The sequence below is a fragment of the Pelodiscus sinensis genome, chromosome 1 (assembly GCF_049634645.1).
Source record: "Pelodiscus sinensis isolate JC-2024 chromosome 1, ASM4963464v1, whole genome shotgun sequence".
Classification (NCBI taxonomy): Eukaryota; Metazoa; Chordata; order Testudines; family Trionychidae; genus Pelodiscus; species Pelodiscus sinensis.
Genome location: NC_134711.1, coordinates 110,282,115 through 110,306,354, shown reverse-complemented (window position 1 = coordinate 110,306,354; position 24,240 = coordinate 110,282,115). Strand labels below are relative to the sequence as shown.

Genomic DNA, 24,240 nt, shown 5'->3' with positions numbered 1-24,240 from the left:
GTCCCCAACTGATTTTTCTGTGGGTCAGTGGCCCCCAACCCAAAAAAGGTTCCCCACATTGAAACCTTTTGTGTTGGACATAATGTTTTACTTTATTTAAAATGAAGTTGGATAAACTAACGTAATAAAGTTAAAATGCTTAATCTGTTTAATAATTTAAATTAAACAGTTCTCTCCACCTGCAGGTGTAATTATCCGTGAGTTTCCATTAGCAACGGGTGGTCTGCAGAAAGGTTTGGAGAGATCAGGGCCTGAAGGGCTGGGGTCTCAGGGAAGGGATGGGAGATCTTGGCCTGCCATGACATTTGAAAAGTGCTCTTGGGTGTAAAAAGGTTGGAGACCACTGATGTAAGGAGGACCCATGCACATAAACCTTTTAATGTTGTTCCCCAAAGATGAATATATTTTTCTAATGTTGCTGCTTCGGCTCCCAGGCTCTTGGAAAGCGGAGCTATTACAGGAGCCAAAACCAAACTGGCCTGTGTTGTTAACATTATTGGGAACCAGAAGGGCTGCAGCCCAGAGATCCAGTCAAAAGTTAGAGATGTAAACGGTTAGCCAGTTAACGGTTAAGCATTAGCCACCCACAGCACAGCCAGAGCAGCTCCCCCTCCGTCCCCCTGGTCAAAAATTATTGCCCCCTCCTGGACTAAGCACTGGTTACACAGGGACTTAGATCTATTTAACTAAGTCATTGAGGGGGTGTAGATTTTTTTTCATGCCTTATACCCATGTAGTTAAATAACCTAATTTTTAGTGTAGCTCATACATTAGCTCATGGCAAGATGGGGTGTGAATCTACCCTCCATTAGCCTGCAGCCCATGTGGACCCTGCTGCATTGCATTAACAGTATATTAATATGCTTTGATCTTGTTCTCTTAGCAAGTGGAGTAGATCGAAGCTCATTAACTAACTATTGAAGTATGTGAGCACTGGCAATGTGTGAGGGGGGCGGTCTCAGGGGCTACATGCCCCCCCCCGTGGGTAGGAGGGGCAAAGGACAAGGGGCCAGAGCCTCAGATGGTGCAGGGGACTAGCATGGGGACCTGGTGCCTGCAGCATAGGTCGGTTTCCACAGACTCCCCGGCGGGAGGAAATGGAGCAACGCAGCTCTGCTCCCACAGCTGCCAGCCACATCGTTCAGGGGGAGGAGCGGGACTGCCCCCACACTCACCAGCGAGAAGCAGTGTGATATAGCTGGGAGAGTGCAGTTGCGTTACTCTGCTATCCATCAATGCTATGGGTGAATGCAGAGACAGCCTGACCCTTGCTGATGGTACCACCCCTTCCTCTCCCCCCAACTAATGCCCTTGGCCATGTCACTGTGGGGAGGGAACTAGGGGAAGGAGAAGAGGCGGGGTTCTCCCAGACCTTCCTCAGTTATGCAGGGAGGAGCCATGTGGAGGAGGGATGTCACAAGACTGGAGCCCACCTCATCCCCCCGCATCCTCTGTAGCCAGTGGCCCCTATACATCAGCAGAGACCACAGGGACAGTCAGCCTAATACAGGCTGGCATGGAATAGTTTCATACCCAGGCTGAGGTTAACTAAATGTTTATGTAGGCCAAGTCTGGGAAAAATACAGCTTGCGCCAAACCTCCAGATCTGGTCTGCAGCAAAAAACATCCATAAAACCACAACATACACACATACCCCAAAAGCGGACTGCGGGGTGTCTGTCTTTGAACAGCTGCAAGCCCAGGGGGAGGAGAGAAAGACTTTCATGCTGCCGCTGCCCCCAGCACTATCCCACTGGCTAGTTTCTGGCCAATGGGAGCTGCCTGTTTGAAGAACAGGCAGCGCAGGAAGTATCCCTTCTGCCTCTCCTTAGGCTTGCAGCTATTCACACATGCACATGGCCCCTGCAGCTAGTGCTGAGCCTGCCTGAGAAATCTGCTGGGCTGCTGGCCAGGAGTCGCTCAGGTAAGTCTCCTGGCCAGAGCTTGCCTCTGGCACCCCAACCCGTCCCTCCCCAAAACCTCTGCCTCCCTGTAGCACCCCCGCCCTCTTAACTCACATAACCCAAACTCTCTGCCCTCCTCTTGCACCCATACCCCCCCCAGACTCTGCACCCCAATCCTCTGCCCCAGGTCACAACCCCCTCTTGCCCTAGGTCACAACCCAAATTCCTGCACCACTTCCCAAACTCTGCACCCCAATCCTCTGCCTTCAGTCACACTCCCTCCTGCCCTAGGTCACTCATCTTTTGTCCAGAGTCATCAACTCAGTCCACTACATCAGACCACAAACTGACTGCCTGTTACAGTTGGACTACGATTTACTAGCAGTGAGCTGTAGCATTATTTCTGAATCTAAGGCTAGAGTTGTTAAAAATTGTGTAATAGGGTAACCGTGTAACTGCTAAAATCTAAGTGGTTACACACACTGTGGGCTGGATTACACACCCAGGGAGGAAGCTTTGCTGCTGCATGTAATCAATATCATTACACGATAAGCATTAGCTTATTGGTTAAACAGTTGGTCGGTTATGCTCTAACATCCCTACTAAGAGCAGAGTTCTTCTCCCTTCAACATTCAGGCATGATTCTTAAAAAAAAATCTAATATATTGTAGAGAGCGTCTGTTTGATCAAGAACTCCTCCTAAGCAGTAAAAGCTAAGATCACCAATTTTGGTATACAGCTTCCTCTTACCATAACTTAAAGCAAAGTGAGGATTTTGTTGTGCCAGGAAAACAGGATGTGCCTGGAATGGTATTGTTTCTCATAAAATCAAACAAAAAAGAGATTGAATCACCAAAGCAAGTACAGTCCTCAGAATTGACATCACTGAGCAAATGTTGAAAGAGACTGACCCGAGATGAGCCAGAAAAATAGGATGAACCTGAAATAGAATTGCTTATTAATAAACCTTACCCCCCCCCCCCCCCAAAAAAAGAGAGAGATAAAATGGAGAAATTTGGAGTAGGGCTCTGTTATGGCATAGCTAAATCAATTATTAAGGTTTGAAAACTAGAAAAAAACGTTATTGGAAACCACACTGCCTATAGCCCTTTTTTGTTAAAGCATAGCAAATTATAAGAGTTTATAGGAATGAACAAAGAAATACTCATGATAGCATTCCCATTTAAAAAAATACTAAAAAATGTAATGGAAAAATTTTATCACTTTTTTAAGAAATCCAAAATAAAAACTAACTTCATAAAAACACTATTTTTGAAAAATACAAGCTTTTAAATAAAGCACATACATTTTCCTTTTATTTAAAAAAATTAATTGACATATAGACCTGAGCAATGCAGGGTAAATCTGATAGGAATAAATAAAACACAAGCTTTCATAAGACTCTCTAAAAAATTCTGCTTATTAATCATACCAGAGCACCATCTTGTGGAAAGACAGGTGTTCTTTAATATTATTTCAGTTCCTTGTAGTTAAACCACTCCCTGTGTAATCATGAGAAGGCTTATGCCTTATTAGGAGACAAGAGGGAAAAATGAGGAGGGAACAGTAATGGGCAACAGCAGGAAAACTAAAAAAGCACATCCCATTTTCTGGCACAACCAAACCTTTACGTTGCTTTACCAAGAAGTTATAAATTGTCAGGCATTCCTCCTGCAATCAGGTTCTTCTTAGGACCTCAACATCAATCTTGCATTGCTGGGTGTTCCTAGATACAGAGACCCAGAAGCCATGTGATTTCAAGTCCTATAATACAGAAGAAATTTTACTGTAAATGGAAGTGACATGTACTCAGGATCAATTCAAGGAAGTGAGGATATGCCCTAGAAACAGATTTCTTACTGATATACAAGATCATTGCTGCCTAATTTCAACCTAAGATGTCCCACATACCACAGAATCCATTTTACCTGTTCCAGATGCTAGCATATTTACAGAGCCATGCTAAGCCCAGATACATCACAAATACAATCTCCGCTCTCTAAAGACAGGGTTTACACAAAGGTCAACCATCATCCTGCCCTGCACAAACTGCACCTTTTACAAACTTTCAGCATATGGCTGTGTGGTTCAAAACAGAGCTCTTAGAATGGAGGAAGCCACCAATAAACCAGAAAGAAGAATCTGTGGAGACAGGAATGTTTATCACTATGTTTACAGTCTACCACCTTTTTCCCCCAGTGTTCTTCCAACAAAAAACATCCCCAAAACCACCACATACACACATATCCCAAACACCTAAGTTATACATTTCAGGATACAGAACTATGAATTAGGGATGTTAAATTGCAGGTAACTGACAAATCAAATTTTGCATTGACTATTCGACTAGTCAATAGGGCGTCTCTGCCTTTGAATTGTAGAAACAGCCCTAGGGGCCTGTTGCTACAATTTAAAGGCAAAAGTACCAGGTGGAGCTCAGGTCAGCTGGGGACTCCCCAGCTGATCCTGGGCTCCATGCGGCACTGCTGCATTGAAACACTATCTCAGGATCCCGGCATCAGGCTCCTCCCAGCGTTTCAGACTGGCAGCATCGGGTGGAGCCTGGGATCAGTGGGGAGGCCCCAGCTGACTCCGGGCTCCACGCAGCGCTACCGCTTTGAAATGCTGGGAGGAGCCTGATGCTGGGCTCCAGTGGTGGCATTTCAGAGCAGGAGTGCCGCATGGAGCCTGGGGTCTGGCCCCAGACTCCACGTGGCACTGCTGCTTTGAATTACACCCTTCTTTCTCCCCCCTTGCTGCCTCTTTCTGAAAGAGGCAGCAAAAGGGAGGGGGGAGGTGACTAATTGACTAGTCCTTCACATCCTTACTATGAATTACAACATTTTAGTACAGCAAATAGATAAGGATGGAGCCTGGAAGACCAAAATGGTCAGAGAGAAAATGTTAATTAAATAGCCAGACAATAAGTTTATTTAAGTAGCCATACTGAAAACCAGAAATTCCACTGGCCTGACTGTAAAGAACTGAAAATTTGTTATACTACATTTTAAGAAGGAGACTGGGGCTGCAGACACCTAGCAAAAAAAGAACTGTTTTCCATTTTCCTAAAAAACAAATTTGAGAATGAGCAGAAAGATTATCAATCTCTCTGAAATATGGAACAGACTCTGCAATCGCTGGTGTGTCGTCTGCCATTGATTTTATACAAAGAAAAACCATGACCAACGATGTCTCATATGTTACACAATGACATTATAACCCGTGATCCCACCATACCCAAAAGCCTCATGAAGTGATCTTGTTGCACTCCATTTTCCCAGCATCTGCAGTGAGCCTGTTCAAATTATCACCATTTAAGATTTTAGCCTTACCAATTAAAGCCCTCAACTTAATTCAACAGCAAAAAGGTTATTTTTTCAGCCACTTCCTCTTGAGAAAGTCTAAACATATATAACTTTTCTCCAGATATAGATCTAATTTCCCACTAAGCATTGCCCAAACATCCAGAATGCAAAACTCCCACCCTATTACAAGCATTGCATACAGGTGCTATACTGCCACAAAAAAAGCTGCCTATACAAATCTATTCTATGGTGCCTAGGGATTATTCATCTTGGAAAAGAGACAACTAAGGGAGGATAAGATCTGTGGAGAAAGTAAAGAAGGAAATTTTATTTACCCCATCACAAACACAGGAATCAAGGGTCACCCAATGAAACTGACAGACAGCAGGTTTAAAACAAACAAAAAGGAGTATTTCTTCATATAACACACATCAAGTCAACCCGTGGAACACATTTCCAGGAAATGTTGTAAAGGCCAAAACTATAACAAAAAATAATTAGATATGTTCATGGCAGAAAGGGCCATCAATGGTTATTAGCCAAGATGATCAGGAATACAACTCCATGATCTGAGTGTCCTGAGACCTCTGTCAGATACTGAGGGGGACAAATCACTTCATGATTCCCCAGTTCCGTCCATTCCCTATGAGACATCTGACACTGCCCACCATCAGAAGACAGGATACTGGGTTTGAAGGACCACTGGTGTAAACTATTATGGTCAATTTTATTAGGCAAATGTTGTTTGATTAACATGTGCTACTACCGATAATTTGAAATAGAGTTATTTTAAAATTAAAAACTCCTTATATAAATTTTCCTAGTTACAGTCTGCTTCCTTGTATTTCAACCACATTAAGCTTGCGTGTCTTTCCTCCAATGCAGTGTGTCTGTAGATTTCTGCACTGTCATCCCCAAGGCAAAGTCCTGAGATTCCATACAAGGCAATTTTAATCTCCCATAGAGCAAAGTGAATGTTGTGCTTTCCCCAGGTGCCAAGCTGAGTAGCTAGAAGGCGTACAAACTCCAGTGAAGACCCTATTCACCCTCCTAACAGATGGGTAAATGCCAAAAGTACCAATGGAAAAAAATTTCCACTCTCAAACTCACACAAGAGCTCCAGACATTGATAGCAGCTTGAAGTCTAATACTTTACATATAAACCCTTTGAATAACATTTGCCTCTTCCAGACAAAGCAAATGAAAGTTAAAAATTAAACCTAGATCCAAGTACTAGGGGCCAATTCCTTATAGTATCAAAGTCATCAACAAAATCAGCACCAACCCAGAAAGACGGGGGAAACTTTCAGCTATGAGTCACAATGCAGATTCAAGAAACAGTCTTTTACAAAATGAGATGCAAATGCTTCAGAGCTCCAAATGCACATTAAAAAAGCATACTGACACACATTTCTCACTCAGCTCTCTCTCATACAAGCCAAAAGCAGGAGCAGTGACAAGAATGCAAAGCGGGGGGGGGGGGGGGGGGGGATTCGGTTTAACTTTCAAGAAATCAGTCTTGAAATTCTCCTAGGTTTTCCCAAAGATTCTTTTCAATGAAGATAAAACCTAGCCAAAAAATTGCCTTGGGAAAAAAATCCTTACCAAGCTGACTGGTCTTACTCTGCACTTTTCCAGGAGACCAAGAGTCGCTTCTGATACAGCAGCACTATGCTCTGGAGAAATCAGAACAGAGAGGGAGACAGAACACAAGAGGGAGGGGGAGAGCACGCGCACTGCACATCAGTTTGTTTGTGCCCTAATACAGCTTCAGGGCAAACAGAAGAGCTAAGCTGCTGCCAAATCACCCTGGGAACTGCTTTGCAATGGATCAAAATGAAAAAAAACAGGACCTTCACATGACCTGTCAAGTTTCAATAAGCACAAGATCAGGACAGAAAGAATCATGCCCACAAGTCATTTAGTAAGCTGCCTGGTGAGCTTTAAGTATCATACTTACCTTTGAGCAGAGACCATGAATAAACTGACCATGCATAAATTAATGCAAAGAGAGAGTCTACTAACTTATGACTCCACAAAGAAAAAAAGCAAAGTGGCAACAGAATGAGACTACCCACTTCTTTCCTGCATCCCTAAAAACTTAATCAATTTCTGTCTTCAGAAGGACAGGATTGTCATGGATTGCAAACTGGACAGGAGTAATCGTTTCCACTTTTAATCAGTAACTTATTTATACTTCAGTTGCATGTGGCATACACTTCCTTTGTAAATTCTTCAGGGAGGGATGGAATTTATAATCTAAAGACAGACACCCTCCCCCCCCACACAAGATAAAAAAAATGGAATGCAACATACAAGCAAAGTGACCAAGCTAAAGATAGGTGCACACTGTATTTTGATAAATATAAAGCTATTCCCAAATGCTCTTCTATCAAGCCATTATCTCCCAAGCTAATCCTCCTCTACAAACACAAGGTATGTTAGTACCTCAGTTTTAAAACCTATTAAAAACATAACTAAACTATCGCTTTACCCATGATGCTGGCTCCAATTTAAAAGGCCACACACACTCCCTTAGGAAAACTAACCTGGGATTCCAGCCCACGCTCCTGGCTTCTGACACCACATGTTCTCAAAGGCCTGCCTCTGCAAAGGAGGCTCACTAAGTCTAAGTCTCTTTCCTCAACTTTCGGTGTACAAGCTTAAGCCATTCTGGTATCTTTTCAGTTTTGAATGAGTTCTACAGACACTACTGCATATGCTACTTGCACAGCCTCAAAATGACAAGAAGAAGGAACTAAATAGACCTGGTTACTTGAATGTATTATCCTCAAATAGCTATGAGGCAGCATTATGGTTGCACTTCTCATTGAGAAAGTAGAACGGTGAGGATATAGTTCTACTGGCAAAATGGCACTCTATGGTAACTAGGGACATTAGATATATTTTATTTTAGTAATCGCATACCCACAACAACTTTTAGCACTTACATGGCTTCTAAAATGCTCCCACCCCACAAGGGCAGAGCGAGCAGCCAGTGTGCTCCCAGCCCCACTCCTGGGGAGCTCCCTGCCACCTCATGCTGTTGCCTCCGTATCAGAGGCAGCAGCACGAGGAGCCAGATAGAGCCGGTCCGCAAGGGGAGCCTGTTTGCCCGCCTGCATGCTCTTTCTTCATTTAAAACTCAGATGGTGGGCTGGGACTGAGCCGGCCTGCTGGTCCAAGCACATGGAGTGCGGGGGTTGTGGTTAACGGGAACCATTGCCAATAAGCAATCACTTATTGGTTAAACAGTTAGCCAGCTAACCGCTAACATCCCCACTGGTAACCTGCTACAACCCACACAGAACTCCTGGTTAGGATGTTAAATTTCGATCAATCAGCTAATCGAGCAGTCGATGGAATTTCCATTGACTACTCCATTAGTCAATAAGAGGGGCACTTGCTATCCCACTACACCTCTCCCTCTGAAATGTTCAGGAGCTACCCGCGGCTCTTGTACATTCCAAAGGGAGAGGAGCAGCAGTGGGACCAGCGTGAGCGGCACTGTTTCAATCCCACTCACACTGTTTCCCCACTGTCCCCTGTCTCCCCTGCCACCCGCCGAGACAGTGCTGGGGGGGGGGGGGAGGTACCGGCTTTTAAGCCAGTTCCCCCCAGTTCCGGCTCATGCTCCCTCCTTGCTGCCTCTCTCTAATAGAGGCAGCATGGGGGGGTGTAGTGACTAGTCAAGTTCCTACTCGACTACCCAATAAGCATTTGCTTATCAGGTAGTCAACTAGTTGCTTACATCCCTACTCCTAGTAAGGGTGTTGCTTAGAAACAGCCACAAAAAAAGGCTTTGGCATGTCTTGCAATGTTTTCAGATGCTACTTTTCCCTTCAAATACAAATAAAGTGGGCTACTTTCACTTCAGGAGCACAAACAGTAACTCATTCCCCACCTGTAACACATTTTCAGGTATAGCTAGCATCTGGAATATGATCTCTCTAATCAAAACCAGCAGAAAAAAATATATTAGGCAATATTAATTTCATTAGCTCAAAGGACAAAAACATACTCCCTCTTAGAAAAAATCATGTGCACAGGCACCCTACTGAATCTCTGGGGCAACTGATGATGTGTCATTGCTGCCATTTATTTGGTTGGCGAGTTTCCATCACTTCATTTCTTTCCTTGCCTTTCCTGTTCTGTTTCAAAACTAGCTCTGGGTTGTTTGCTATGCCACTTGTGTTATTCTGATTTTATGCCTGAGCGGATGTATACAGAGAAGCACACGGCCCATGGAATAGTGTCCACCCCGCTCATGCACAGTCAAACAGCCAACACAAAGCACACACTCCCGCCCCTCAGGCCATACTGGGAAGCTCCTCGCTTTCAGAAGCTCTGGGCTTGTAACAAGTATGTTCATAAAAGACTTCAAAAAAGAAGCTGAATAATGGAGCAGAAGTAAGGCTTCAAAAGCAGCAGCTTTATATAGAGCACAACACCAACAGTCTTCTTTCTTAAAATTGCAGAGACTTAACCAAAACCAATCCACATTTGCATCTTAATGCGATTACTAATTAAACCACAAGGTCTGAAAGGCATGCCATGGACAACTGCCCATCCTGCATTAGCTGAAAGTTATACTGCACCAGAAAAACAACTTATTAGCACCATAGAAGGAACCGGTACACCCTGTTGATAAGAGAAAAAGTAATCATTGGCAAAAATGGAGTATAGAACGTCATATCTAAAGAAAAATCCAGTGAAAATACTGAAATATGAGAAGCTGTTCAAATGTTTTTCCTTTTAGGACTTTTTAATCACTGGATTTTCCTGACCAGCTTACTTTACAATAAAACCAACTTGCTGGAGTTATTTCACTAATACCAGATTAATTTGGTTTAAATCTGGCAATGTTCTATCTTCCTGAGACAAATAATCTCAAAGTCCACCCTCCCACAGAATATCTTCAGCCTGGAGAATCAGCATATCAACTATAAATACAAAATGCTGGGGATGGGAATAAGGGGTTTCATATTTTCTGATCCCAACATGGATCAGAAATAGGCTGTAACATACCCCAGCACAACCTATGTGAATATTTATTTTTAAAATGTACCTCTCAATACACCACGAATCTCAAGCTCCAGGTCACTATGCACTTAAGAATTTTGCAACAAGATTTAGTGAAGGGGATACCAATTACCTACTGGATAACATGATGTATAATAAAAGTCTCTAACATGATGCCTACTGGCTGTGCCACATAGAAGTACTATGAAAGTTATCATCCTCTACCAAAGACATTCCAAAGCTTATGACAAAGAAGGGAAAATACTGTACACACAATTTGCAGCATTCAACAGAGTGTGGCAAAACAGATCAAACTCCCACACTCAATACATTTGTGGCTTCTGCTCTACGTTTGTTTGATTCCAAAGTGCAGTACTCTATATGCTAGAAGTAAAGAAGCTAACCACACGGGAACAGAATTTGTATCTTAACGTGTTCAATGCAATGATTAGTGATTGTTTTTCCATTGGAGACCCACTTCAACTCAATGGATAAGTCCATACTCCAAACCATATATTATCCCCCTTTAAGACTATAAATATAAGCCTTCCTTTTTGGAGGCTAGTAAATCACTGCTCTTAATTTACCCCTTGACCCACCAGCAAATCCTCTAAACTCCATTAATAGAATGACCAGCAGAGGGTGAGTTGTAAACAACATATACTAAAGTACACACACAAAGGGTTATTCAAACAGCTACTGCCTTCTTACCCATCCTCCTTGCTGGATGATGTAGTCTGCCGCATAGTCTTCTAAATATGTCACTCCAAACCGCAAAAGTGCACTGAGTGGCTCCTGGCCTCGTTTTGTCAGTTCCATAAGGAATTGCTGCAGCAGAACCAGAGGCACCAACACCTTCAGAAAAGGCAAACAATGACAGATTGAGAAGGATAACATTTCCTAAATTCACCACCTCATGGGAGAAGAGTATTCATACAGTTTACAAGTTAATGATCTTAGTTTCCAATTATACAAAGCTATACTGGACTATGTGCTTTAGTTTTACAATTATGGGACAAAACCAAAGCAGAGAAACATAGGACAGCAGCATTCCATGTGAGGTAAAGCAATCTCCTCATTAGAAGCGACAAAGAGTCCTGTAGCACTTTATAGACTAACAGATGTATTGGAGCATAAGCTTTCGTGGGCAAAAAGACCAACTTCGTCAGATGCACGCATCTGACAAAGTGGGTCTTTGCCCTCAAAAGCTTATGCTCCAATACATCTGTTAGTCTATAAATTGCTACAGGACTCTCTGTCGCTTTTGTAGGTCCAGACTAACGCGGCTACCCCTCTGATACTTGTCCCCTCCTCATTAGAGTAACTTCTGTGGAAGACACCCTCTTACAGAAGACAACTGCAGTGCATTTCTGTGTCCCATCCTTCCCTAATACAAGATTTAGGTAGATAACTTGAATGGTGAGATGATTCCCTCCCGCACTCCATGGTTACAACAAATACAGATGAAGGTGGTTAGTACAATTTGAAGAGGATACAGGATAGCAACGCAAAATGCAACTAAGCAGAAAATTCATAGACACTCTTGGGCAGATGCTTAGTTTTTGAAAATCCTTTCAGAAGGCTCTTCTGTACTTTTGGAGTCGGTGGGGAAAAAACAAGAGCTCTTTCACTGACTTTGCGACATTGGGTATCACTTAATTTCTCTGTGTTGTAGTTTCCTCATCAAAAAATAGGAAAGTGAACCTCACATGAGCACTTTAAAGTGCTTTGAGAGCCAAGATACTCAAGGCAATAAGTATTTTGTATTAATTTTATATTTAAGATAGTTCTGACTGTTAAACCAATATAAAATCATGGTAGTAACTGGTTTACTTCTGACACTGGGTTCCTCGCCATGCCTGTATTGCTGTAAGGCACTTTTGGCAGATGTTACCAATGTGGTGTTCTGTTAGATACTGACAGATGTTTGGCTGTGTGTGTGCATTCCCTTTATGTGCCTACTCAGCTCTGTGCAGATAGCAGGCAAAGCAGACCTTGAGCAAACCAGTCAATTGCCACAAAATCAGAAAAGGGGAGAAAGGCACCCAGCCAGATTTATTGCCAAATGAAGCACAATTATAGCAGACCGCAAATTCTACCAGATCACTAACATGTGCCCCCTGAAAATGGGCTCAGCTCAGCTAGTAGTGGGACTTTCCATAGCTCGCTAGGCTACCCTCCGAGATACATCTTTATACACAGATATCAACAAGTTACGTATTACTCCTGAAGCATCTAGGTGTCACCCTCTGAAATATTTGGGTGCCACCAATCATCTGGTACACATTGGTTTGATCAAAATATCCCTGTCCATCATGCTGTCATCCTGACCTTATCCTGAGGATAGGTCAGTATGTTTTTGTTATCCATAGGGAATGTGCTGTTATCAGGGTGTTCTGGTACTACCACAGAATGTGTTTGAATAACTTGTGACTAATACTTCTTAGGCAGAGCCGATCTTAGGAATGGGTGAGCTAGGTGGTTGCCCAGTACCGCCATTTTCAAGGGGCTGTCGACAGAGCCAGTCTTAGGGGTGGGCTGCAACCACATTGGCCCGACCTGGTTACTCCCCGACCGTTTTTTTTTTTTTTTTTTGCTCTTAGGTATATGTGTTTCTATAATATTGGGCTTGTTTTTGTCAGATTTTGTGAGCAGGGCCTGCCTTGCTCACAATCTGACTTTGCTTTATATTAGCAAGTTTTGACCGTTACTTTAGCCCAGGCCTTAGGTCTCACATCAAGCCTCTGATACACAGTCTTAGGTTTCAGGCTCTCTTCCTACTACATACCCCCAACTTTTTTTTTTTTTAAATAGGGAAGGTGTTTACCCATCATCCCAGAAAAGCATAATGCATGGACAGAAGATGACCCAATGAGCTAAATGCTGACATATTACCACTTTATTTTACCATCCACACATTTATGCCCCATCTGTTCCTTAGTGTACACGTTCTCTCGTATGACTGTTGGACACATTTTATTCTCCAATTGTGTCTAGTCCCTTATGGTGGGCCTGGGGACGTTAGGCTTGAGACTTTGGTCAAGCAATGTAGTTTTAGAGGCACTCCCAAATAATGAATATGGATATGATGTATATAGTTGTAGCATATATTGGCATATCTACAATATGAATGTGTACATATGATAACCCTTTATATTCAAGCATAACAATCCTTTTTAAATTTGGTATTGTGATTATTACAGTGGGTCCCACAGTGTAATGTATATGAGAAATAAAACAAATCTGGAGTAGTGACATTAAAAATGAGACCTTTATGCTTAATTTCTTGAAATTAATTACAAGCCTGTCCATCCATGTTATAGGATACTCTTACTGCTGGTTTTCACCCTCTGGGATGAGCTTTGCTGGGTACAAAACAGGAACGGCTAGTTTTTCTATCCCATTGGTTGTGTTGCTCTGTGATAACTGGACATGCTTCAGCTTCTGGGGTATTTCTTACAACTGCTGTTTTCCAAATAACCTACTGAATGGACAGTGACCAAAATGTATTAAATATTTCTGTGACAAGATTTAGTATCGGTACCCAAACACTAAACAAGATTGTTTTGAATAACATATGCTTAGTTAGTAGAATCACTTAATCCAAATGATGACTGGTACTAACAAGAAATTTGTTTATCCAATTCTTAATTACTGTGTAACAATTTCTTTACCATTTTTTGGCCTTCATGTTGCTTGCTGCCATTTGTTGATTTTTACCTGTATTTTGGATAAATATTTGGCAATGTTATGCACATTGTAAATGTACCCCAATAATACAATACAGCACCAAAGAAGAGGAAAGAGGAAAAACCACAGGTGCCCTAGTGGCCACTCCGTCCATAGTAATCACAGCTTAAATGCGAGATAGCGTCCATTCAGTGTGGATGCTATTTTTTGAAAAAGCAGATCGCTTTTTCGATGCACTTTGGCAGTATGGACGCTTTCTTTCGGAAGTAGTTTTTCCGGAAGATCTCATCCGGAAAAGTTTCTTCTGAAAGAAGCCTGCAGTCTAGACCAGTGTTTCCCAAACTATAGGCCGCGGCCCAGTACCGGGCTTCAGCATGGCTGGTGGCTGCCAGCAGGGCCGGCCTCAGGCCGATTCGGGCCCCGCGCCCCTGAACCCGGAAGTGCCAGCTGGGTCTCTCCCACGGTTCAGCCTGGCGCGGCCTCCCCCCACCCCGCGTGTCCTCCCACCCCACCCCCAGAGCGTCCCCGCCATGCGCGGCTCCTCCTCACCGCCTGCTGCTGCCCATGTGCGGCGTTTCACGTGGGCAGGGAGGACGCCTGCGCTTGACGTGACGTCACGGCCCGAGATTTTAAAAGTCTTCGGAGGCACGTGGCGGGGCCACGCTGGCTCGGGCTGCCTCTGGCCCCGCAATGTGGAAGGCAGAAGGTAGGGAACAGGCTTGCGCGGAGGGGGAGGAGTGGAAGAAGAAGGGGCTTGGGAGGGGAAGGCCCCAAGGGACAGGGTGCAGGAGAGACAGACAAATGCCAGGGGGCCAAGTGCAGACAATGAGGGAAAGTGCAGGAGTGGAGGTGTCAGTGGGAGGGGGACAGGGTGATGCTGGGAGAGGAGAGGAGAGGAGAGGAGAGGAGGGCATTGGGGACTGGAGGAGGAGGAGGTGCTGGGAGATGGCTTGAAAGAAGAGGTGGGGATGGAGCAAGTGATGCGTGAGGGCACAGAGGGGCAGGAGGGGGATGGGGCAGAGAGTGCTGAGGGGGTGGGTATCAGGGAAAGAGAGAGCAAAGGAAGGCACCAGGAGAGAGCAGGGCTAAGGTAAGGTGCAGGTGCCAGGGGATTCTGGGGTAAGGAGGAGGGGAGAGCTGGCCACCGGAAGCAGCACTGGATGGGGGAATCGGGTCAGGCTGGGGAGACTGGGAGGCCGGTGGAAGCAGGGCTGCCGGGGGGCGCGAGGTTGGGAGCAGGGAGCTGGCCGGGGAAGATGGGGGCGGGGAGAAGAAGCGGCCTCTGGAAGGAGGGCTGGATGCAGGCAGTGGGGCTGGCCAAGGGAGATTGGGAGGAGAAGTGGACTTGGCTGCCCGGGAGGGGGTTAAGGGAAGTGGGGCTGGCCAGTGGCACAGCGGGGGAAGCAGGGGGGAGGAATGAATCGGCCTGCGGGGAGTGGGACTGACCTGGCCATATGTAGATCTTGGGACGCTGCCCCTGTTCTCCCCTTGCCTCCCGCATGAGTTAGTCCAGCATGGAGATTCTATTGTCCCCCCCACACATACTCCCCCTCGAGTAGTTGCGAACTGTCTGGCTGGTAGACACACTCATGCAGCCTGAGCACATTTACCAGCCAGGCAGTTCGAAACTACAAACTGATACATCTAGTAATAATACAACTTACCTAATGAGAAAATACCAGACATGTTATATGTCTGGTATTTTCTCAGTTTGTTTTTTATGGGTTTATATTTTTAGGCTGCAAAAAGCAGTATTGGGAAAAAAAGGGTTCCAACTAAAGTAAAAAGTTTGGGAAACCCTGGTCTAACCAGCTTTCTGTCTGTCTTAGAGTCCATTTATCCAATCCATATTCCTTAACTTGCTGGCAAGAATATTGTGGGCGACCATATCAAAAGCTTTGCTAAAGCTGGCAATGGGGGTTTTGGGAGGACCAGAAACAACTTATTTGAATATTCATCATTTGATTAATGAATATGCAAATATGCAAATGAACATTGCCGGTCCTCCAAAAGTTCGTGAATGGATTTACTGGTCCCCGTGTCAAAAAGTTTGGGAACCCCTGGTCTAGACATAGCCTTAGTAACTATTTTACCAAGCTTTTTAGAGTTAATTTGCATGTGATAACAATTGCACTTTTGCTGACTGTTTAGAAGCACAAATGTTAACAACCATTACTTTCCTTTAACATGATATAAAAAATAAAAATTATACCAAAATGAATTTTAAATACAGGTCCAGACAAATACTTTTGCAGCATTAAACTTTCATGATGCTTAGTTATGCTTGTCACACAAAGGTGGAAACCTGTTCAAATTGTTTGGTTAGCTTTATACATAAATTGTTATTTTTAAAGATTTTTGTTAAGATATTTTATAGCTAAATTTAAAAGTGCAAGTAAATTTATAAAAATCTAAGCAAGAAAGTGACATGTATTCTTTAAATGTAAACTATTGCCCTGAAAATTTTGTAGAGTGCTATCTTAGCTGTTTAACAGATGTGGTTATAATTTGCAAACTTTTACATTTTTTGTCCTAGCCTTACAAATTACATTACATGCCATTTTTCATCTGGTAACAGAAGGTTCAAACTAGTCTGAACATGAATGGTTTTTTCTAGTATTAGTCACACGCTATCTGCAGCAAGAAAAGCACTGCACATACTGCCAGATACTGAGCAACATGGGTGTATGCTTTTTATTATACATTTTAAAAAAACCTTCATTTTTCCAGCTTCAATTTCTTCTGATGCAGATTATGTATTCCTGTGCATCTTTGGTTCCTTAATATACTATGTAATCCTTTGAACAGATACATCAAATAGCACAGAAAGAATGAAAAATTTTTGTTCAGATGCTTGTTTTAGTCAAGCAAGGGTTTTTCAATTCACTGTCCCTATTTAGTATTTTACTAAAAGCCTCAAAGACTCCTCTGCCATCTTTGGCATAAGCAAACCTGACAAGGCACTTCAGTACAATTTAAGATCCAATGCTACTTCATGCGTGAGTGGTGAAAATTTTGAAGAATTATTCTTTCGAGAAAAAAAGCTGATATCAAATCTGCTCTCATCTCAGATTTTTATTTCTGGGGACACTTTGCATAGCAACAGCATTTCCCTCCCCTTAGGAATTTATCTACTGTTATTGTTGGCTTCCCCTCCTGAAATGGCATGCCTCTGGTTTGCAACACAATTTCAGGTAGAAGAAGGGAACATGAGAAGCATCTAATCCCCCAATGTAAACAGCCTCCATTTTACAGTCTCCATTTCTATGCAAATTATCCTTAATAATAAAAGAGCAGACAGACATCTGACATAAAAGCAGATTTATTTCTCAAAAGAAAAGTTTTTCAAACCTTTTCCCCACCCAAAACTATGAGAATATAATAAGAATTATCATAACAGAGCACAGAGCGAATGACCAGAGTATTCTTACCGGTCTGGCCTCTTAGGTTGTAGCAGACCTACCAATTAGATTTAACAAGACATCTCAATTTACAACTACAGATTTTTCTAATTTATCTTGGCAGCTTCTTCAAATGGGAAAAACAGAACAACTGGGGAAGACTGACACAGCTATAAAAAGACACCTGTGTTGTTCACTCTTCTATAAAATGTTGTCCAAAAAGGAGAGAGGAATTTAAGAGGAAATGAAACCAATACATTCTTATTTCATCTGTTCAAACAAATAGTATTATTAGAGGAACAGCTGTACATCCCTAGAGCATAAAAATGCCCCACAGAGCTATATAAACATATACTGTATGCATATTATAAACTTTCCATTCTGGTTTGCTGAAACAGTACCTTGTGGACTAAACATTTGCACTGGAAATAAAATCAGACAGCTCTGGATGTCTGGATAGCAGGTGCTAAGGAATATCTGTCCTGACGAGTGAGGTCAGCTAACAAAGATGCAAGCATCTAAGACATACATTGGTTGAGATTCTCAACTGAAAGCTAGTTTAGGATCAGAACCTCCATTGGCTCGAAGGGGTTGCACAGGCTTGCAGCTCAAAGAGCTGAATGACCACACTCAAAGGCGGGAAACCTATTTGGCATAAAGTGTAAGGCTGCAAAATCTCAGTTCTAGTAAGTTACATGAATAGTGTGGGAGAAAAATCAAATAACTCCAATTGTGTCTAAGGGGGGGACTGTGCAGGAAATCAAAACTCTCTAAAAGAAAACTGCTGTAAGGGTTAAAAGTTTTCCAGGCCTCTCTCCCTGTAACAGAGAGAAATCAAATTAACTCTAATCAAGACCCTTACAATGCCTATCTCAAGTTCATGAAGACTCCTGGTCTGTCACAATTTGTCATGTAAACTCTCTCATGTGCCTTTGTTCTGTAAAACTTACTTCTAGCACTCCTGGTGTGAACAGAAATATCTGAGAGTACTTCTGCTGAGACTTTGATATGTTAAAGAAAACAATCAACAACTACTGTCTGAACATATTGTATAAAGAATCCCTGAAACTGTCTCTCAAAGCTGGCTGCTCTCACTCTGGTAGCTGTCAGCCTGCATGCATGCATGCATCCAGAACACACCACACGATCCATCGTCTATAGCCAAGCCCTTCGATACAACCGCATCTGCTCTAACCCCACTGACAGAGACCAGAAGCTTCAGGATCTCTACCAAGCATTTATAAATCTCAACTACCCACCCAGAGAAACAAAAAAGCAAATTGAAAGAGCCAGACGAATACCTAGAAACCATCTACTTCAAGACAGACCCAAGAAAACCAACAATAGAACACCACTTGTCATCACCTACAACCCCCAACTTAAACCTGTCCAACACATCATCAATAAACTACAGCCTATATTGGAACAGGATACCATACTCAAAGAGGCTCTGGGAGACAGACCCATAGTCTCCTATAGACAACCACCTAACCTTAAGATGATTCTTACCAACCACCACAGGACATACCACACTAATACCAACCCTGGTACCTTCCCTTGCAACAAACCCCGTTGCCAGCTTTGTCCACATATTCATTCTGCTGATACCATTATTGGACCTAACCAAGTGAGTTATAAGATCAAGAACACATATTCCTGCGCATCCAGAAATATAATCTATGCTATCATGTGCCGAAAGTGTCCGTCTGCTATGTACATTGGACAAACATCTCAGACACTTCGCCAAAGGATTAATGCCCACAAAACAGATATCAGACAAGATCACAAAGAGAAAACAGTTTCTTGCCACTTTAACCAGAAAGGACACTCTCTAAATGACTTAGCCACCTGCATTCTGCTACAAAGACCTTTTACATCTGCACTTGAAAGGGAATCCTCTGAACTGTCATTCATGTTAAAATTCGACACTTGCCAACAAGGACTTAACAAGACTTTGAACTTTCTCACCCATTACCAAGACAGTTTCCCCAATTATCACCTGTAATACCATCAACTCACAAACATCCCACTCTCCCTACCTTTAATATCAGCAATTCACAGACACTTACCTTCCTTCCTCCCCCTTCCCACCCCCCCGCATCCCCCTTCTGTTCTGCAATGTGATTTGTCCTTTTCATATTTGTTCATTTTTTTTAATTGTATCCTTTGGTATATATGGTTGTGACTACTTTCTTCCACTATTTGATCTGAGGAAGTGGGTCTGGCCCACGAAAGCTCATCATCTAATAAACCATCTTGTTAGTCTTTAAAGTGCTACATTGTCCTGCATTTTGCATAATAAAGTTTTCCTTCTAGGTTTCTCTCCTGCCTCACTGCTTTGACCTCCAGCCTTGGACCCTTCTGGGGGCTCTGTACCCCAGGGGAGCAAGACTTTCCCCCACAATAGCAGACTATTAAGTTCTTAAGAAAATTTGGTAAGAATTTCAGTGCAGAGGATTTTAGGTATAGAAATAAAATACTCTTATGATTTTTTGTTCCTGCATTTAGTTAATTGTTAAAGTATTTCTTATGTTTTGGTAAGTATTTTGAAAGCCTGGTTCAGTATTTCACAGGATCTGTCAAAAACGGCTTTCTTTCTCGACAGATTCCCCTCCAGACTGCCGCTTTTTGCCGACAAAGTGCTGAGTCAGCAAAATGCAGCAGCCATTTTTATGCAAATTAGGCACAGGATATTTAAATCCCTGCCTCATTTGCAATGTCAACCTGCCTAATCTGCATCCCTCTGCCGACAGAGGGATGCAGTCTAGACATACCCAAACTGTTATACAAGAAACAAATATGAATTAATTGGGGGACAATACTTCTACTTTACATTAAACCACTGACAAAACTAAAATTCTGTGTTTCCATTGGCTAATTGGTCAATATTTGAGGTTGTCATATTTGCACATGTCCAGACATACTACATTTTTTAAAAAGATGTCCAATTGCACTCAAAAAATTATATCCATCAAGGATCATTCTATATCTTGGAGTGCTCTGTAACCCCTATATTCCTCATTTATATATAATTTAGGGATGTAAAATCCCATTTAATCACTTAACAGCTAGTTAAATGTTACCTGTTCACATCCCTAATATAAACTGTGTATAATTATGATACTGAATATAAAGCAGGCCATGTGAGGTATCAGGGAAAGGTTATGTTCTGCTGAAAGTCACTATTCTATCTAAATATGTACATCATTAATGCATATGAAGTTATGAGAATGTGTTAGGGTTGTAACTAAAATATGACGTGGTTTTGAGATGCACCCAGATACTAGCTCCAGAGACAATAACAGGGAAGTAACCAACATCCAGATGGGTTTTGAACAGATGTCACCAGCCATTGTCCAGCAGAGAAGTTATAATCTAATGACTCACTCACAGGAGACACACCAGGGTATTGCTTCACTTTGTGACTTGGCTGTGCCCACCAGACATGCCTGGACTTGTGTTCATCAAGCACATGGGACTAAGATGTTAAACAGAACATAGTGGCTCCATGCTTGGCCTTTTTGCCCTCTCCCACTATGCTGCAAGCATCAAGGACAGAAGACTGTCAGAAGACTGAAGACTCCAACGGGGGGACTAGCCCAGATTTCAAGGGTGAAACCTGTGTACTATAGAACTGCAATATTCAGTGGAGTGAGAAAAATTGCTTAATCTAGATGTTGCCCAGTCTAGTAATGTTCAGAGTTTAGAATGTGTGCTCATATTTTATTTTGGTAACCACTCTGATATTTTGCCTATCACTTTGCCTATCAACAGTCATGGGTATTTTTAGTAAAAGTCAGATAGGTCACAGGCAGTAAAAAAAATTCACACTCCCTAACCTGTTCATGATTTTTACACGGTTCCACACTGGTGGTGGCGTCGTGTGTGGCGGATGAAGGTTACACAAGCCATTGATGAACCTCTGTGATAAAGGTTCTATCAAGTGGTGGAAAGTGGTGATTGCTGCCAGGTGGACTTTAACGGAGGCAAGGGCTAAGCCAGATTGTTTTAAGAGAAGGATATATTCTAAAATTTCATGTAAAGGTACTGAGTACAGGTCAAGACGTTTGTTATTGCACCAGGATGCAAATCTACACAATTTCTGAAGGTAAGTGGAATGTGCGGTGTGCTTCCTGGTATGCATCAACTCTTCTTTAATGTAGTTCGAACAGAGCATTTCAGATTTGTGGAACCAACAAGGAGCCAGGCTATCGGATACAGAACATGGGGCTGAAGGTGTAGCAGCGTTCCATGGTCCTGGGTCAGTAGGTCGTGGCATTTGGGGAGAGGATAGAGTGGTTGGGGAGACATCTGAGAGAGATAAGGAAACCATGTTTGCAGTGCCCAGGAGGGGGCTATGAATATCACTATCATCCCATCTTCTTGAGAACTCTCGGAATAAGAAGAGTTGGTGGGAACGCATAAAGGAGAGGGCCCCTCCAGTTGAGGAGAAAGGCATCCCCTAGCGATCCAGGGCCAACTCCGGCCCCAGACCAGTACTGTGGGTACTTGGCACTCTTGTAGGAGGCAAAGAGTTCTATCTGAGGAGAGTCCCACTGACAGAAGATCGTTTAGAGCACCTGATGATGCAATTCCCACTCATGTTCTGGTGCAAAGTGGCACTGTAGCATTGTTGATACCAGGTAGGTAGGATGCAATCAGGGTGACTTTGTGGTGGATGCACCAGTTCCATAGATGCACTGCTTCAGCGCACAGGGAATGGGCTCCGCCCTGCCAATTTACATAATACATTGTCATCATATTGTCAGAAGCGTCAGCGGGTAGCCAAGTTAGTCTGTACAGGATAAACTTAAACAACAAATAGTCTGGTAGCTCTTTATAGAGTAACAAAATATATAGACGGTATGATGAGCTTTCGTGGCCACAGCCCTCTTGTTCAGATGACCAGAGTTTTGAGTTTAGAATGTGCAGCCCCAAAATATATGGGGGAGAAGGAAGAGGGGAAAGAAATAAAAGGGGGGGCAGGAAACAAGGAGCAGAGGGTATGGAAATATCAAAGGGAAAAACAGGAAGACAGAACTGGCGATCAGTAAGCACCTGAAGACTGGATATTTAAAACGAAGCAGATAAGGATCAAAGGCAATAGATAGGAAGGGTACTAATGTAGGAATCTACACAAAGAACTGTTTGCACCTTCACTGAATGTTAGGTAGTGTTCTAGATGCTTGCGGTGAAGTGCTTGCAGGCATTGAAAACTGCTCTCTGTTCCAAAAGGTTTATATGGAAGGCTATCTCTGTGGTCAAGCATCATCTCTGAGCAGAATGGCCCATCCATGTGGGTACCCCACCCAAGGAGGGAAGCATATTTGGTGATATGCACAGACAGCTGGTCCTGATGGAATGGAACTCCCATTAGTTGAGTGGTTCGGTCCACCAATTGAAGAAAGCAATCACGCTGGGTGGAAGACATGTTTGCTCAAGAGGTGCTCTGAAGGAGCACACACAGAAGCCAGCCAATGTTGGAAACATTTGGAAATGTAGTCATGCATGGTACACTACATATGTCGTTGCTGCCACGTGCCCCAAGAGCTGGAGGCAGGTAAGCGCTGGCACTGGAAGGCTCATAGTGACAGCTATGACAAGATCTTATATTGCCTGGAACCTTTGGATAGGCAGGTATGCACGCACCATAATGAAATCTAACGGGGCGCCTATAAAGTCCAGGGACTGTGTGGGCTGAAGCGTAGATTTTTGTACACTGGTTATGAGTCCGAGATATTAAAACATCTTTCTTGCTGTGTGTATCACGTTGCATGTTTCCGCAAGATATGGATCCTTTATTAGGCAGTCATTGAAATAAGGAAAGATTATAATCCCCTTGTAAACTGAACTGGCTTAGTCCTGGGCCCCAGATCTGTAAGTAATCAGTGAGAGGCCTCCTTTTAAGCCCGGATCTAGAGTACGGGGGCGGGGCAGGCACAACAACAACTGTTCACTCATTTAGATAAACCCAGGCCCGATGTAGGTGGGGCAACAGTTTACTGCAGGGAAGGGGGGGGTGGGATAATTTTTGAACGAAGGCCACTTCAAACATTTAAGTGAATGCAGGCTACCCTGGAAGGGGTGGGGGCTCAGACTGAAGAGGTGGAGCCTCATGTAGAAGGGGTGGGCCTTTAAATAGTAGGAGTTGAAAGGGTTCGCACTTCCCCTGCGGCTCTCAGGAATCACATTAGTAGGGGACAGGAGCTGCGAGCCCTTTCAATTCCTGCTATTTAAAGGGCTTGCTGCTCCCAGCCTCACATTGCCTGGGAGCCAGAACACACAATCCCTTTCAAATGCTTCTATTTAAAGGGCTTGTGCCTTCCCTGTGGCTGCCAGGCAACGTGTTGCCTAATAGGCACAGGGAAGGTGTGAGCCCTTTAAATAGAAGCAGTTAAAAGGGCTTGCATTTGTCTGGCTCCCAGGCAACAAACTAGGGGGCGAAGCCTGGAACTGCCTCGCAGGCTGGACCAAAGCCATAGGCAGGCTGAATCCAGCCCACTGAAAGGCTTTTGCCAACCCCCGGTTTACAGCCTCATCCCTGGCTGCAGGCTAAGCAGGAGTTTATAAGGGCCATGCCCTGAGCCTGATTCAACCAGTTTAAAGTTCAGGCCTGACTGCAGGCTGAATCACAGTTTACAAGAGCCAACCCTTATTCAGGGCGGGCCGGCGATCAAACAAGCAAACAATCTATACGCAGCTATACAATTTGAACAGTTCAGTGCTCATGCCTGTCTGCAGGCTGAAACATGGTTTAGGTCTCCTTGCTAGAAGAGAGCTGACAAGCACAAGGGTTTTACACCTATGGGGGGGGAACCTGCCACCCCCCGGGGAGGGGGCAGAGGGGATGCGGGCCCACCCACTCCACTGTATCCCAGCCCAGGACCCTAACAGTGGTAGGACGGGCTGCCACTGGGT

General features: G+C 43.5%; 1 protein-coding gene across 3 annotated transcripts in view; it reads right to left on the bottom strand.

Annotated features, from left to right (window-relative positions):
• Positions 1-24,240, bottom strand: part of BCL2L13 (BCL2 like 13) — a 74,937-nt gene that overhangs the window by 9,067 nt on the left and 41,630 nt on the right. For 2 of the 3 annotated variants that reach the window (XM_075896823.1, XM_075896812.1), the window contains one exon: positions 10,943-11,086. In XM_075896823.1, coding sequence (XP_075752938.1) covers positions 10,943-11,086 — 144 coding nt within the window. Of the gene's footprint in view, positions 1-3,545; positions 3,669-10,942; positions 11,087-24,240 lie in introns of all 3 variants that reach the window. The other variant, XM_075896830.1, reaches the window with a different exon arrangement.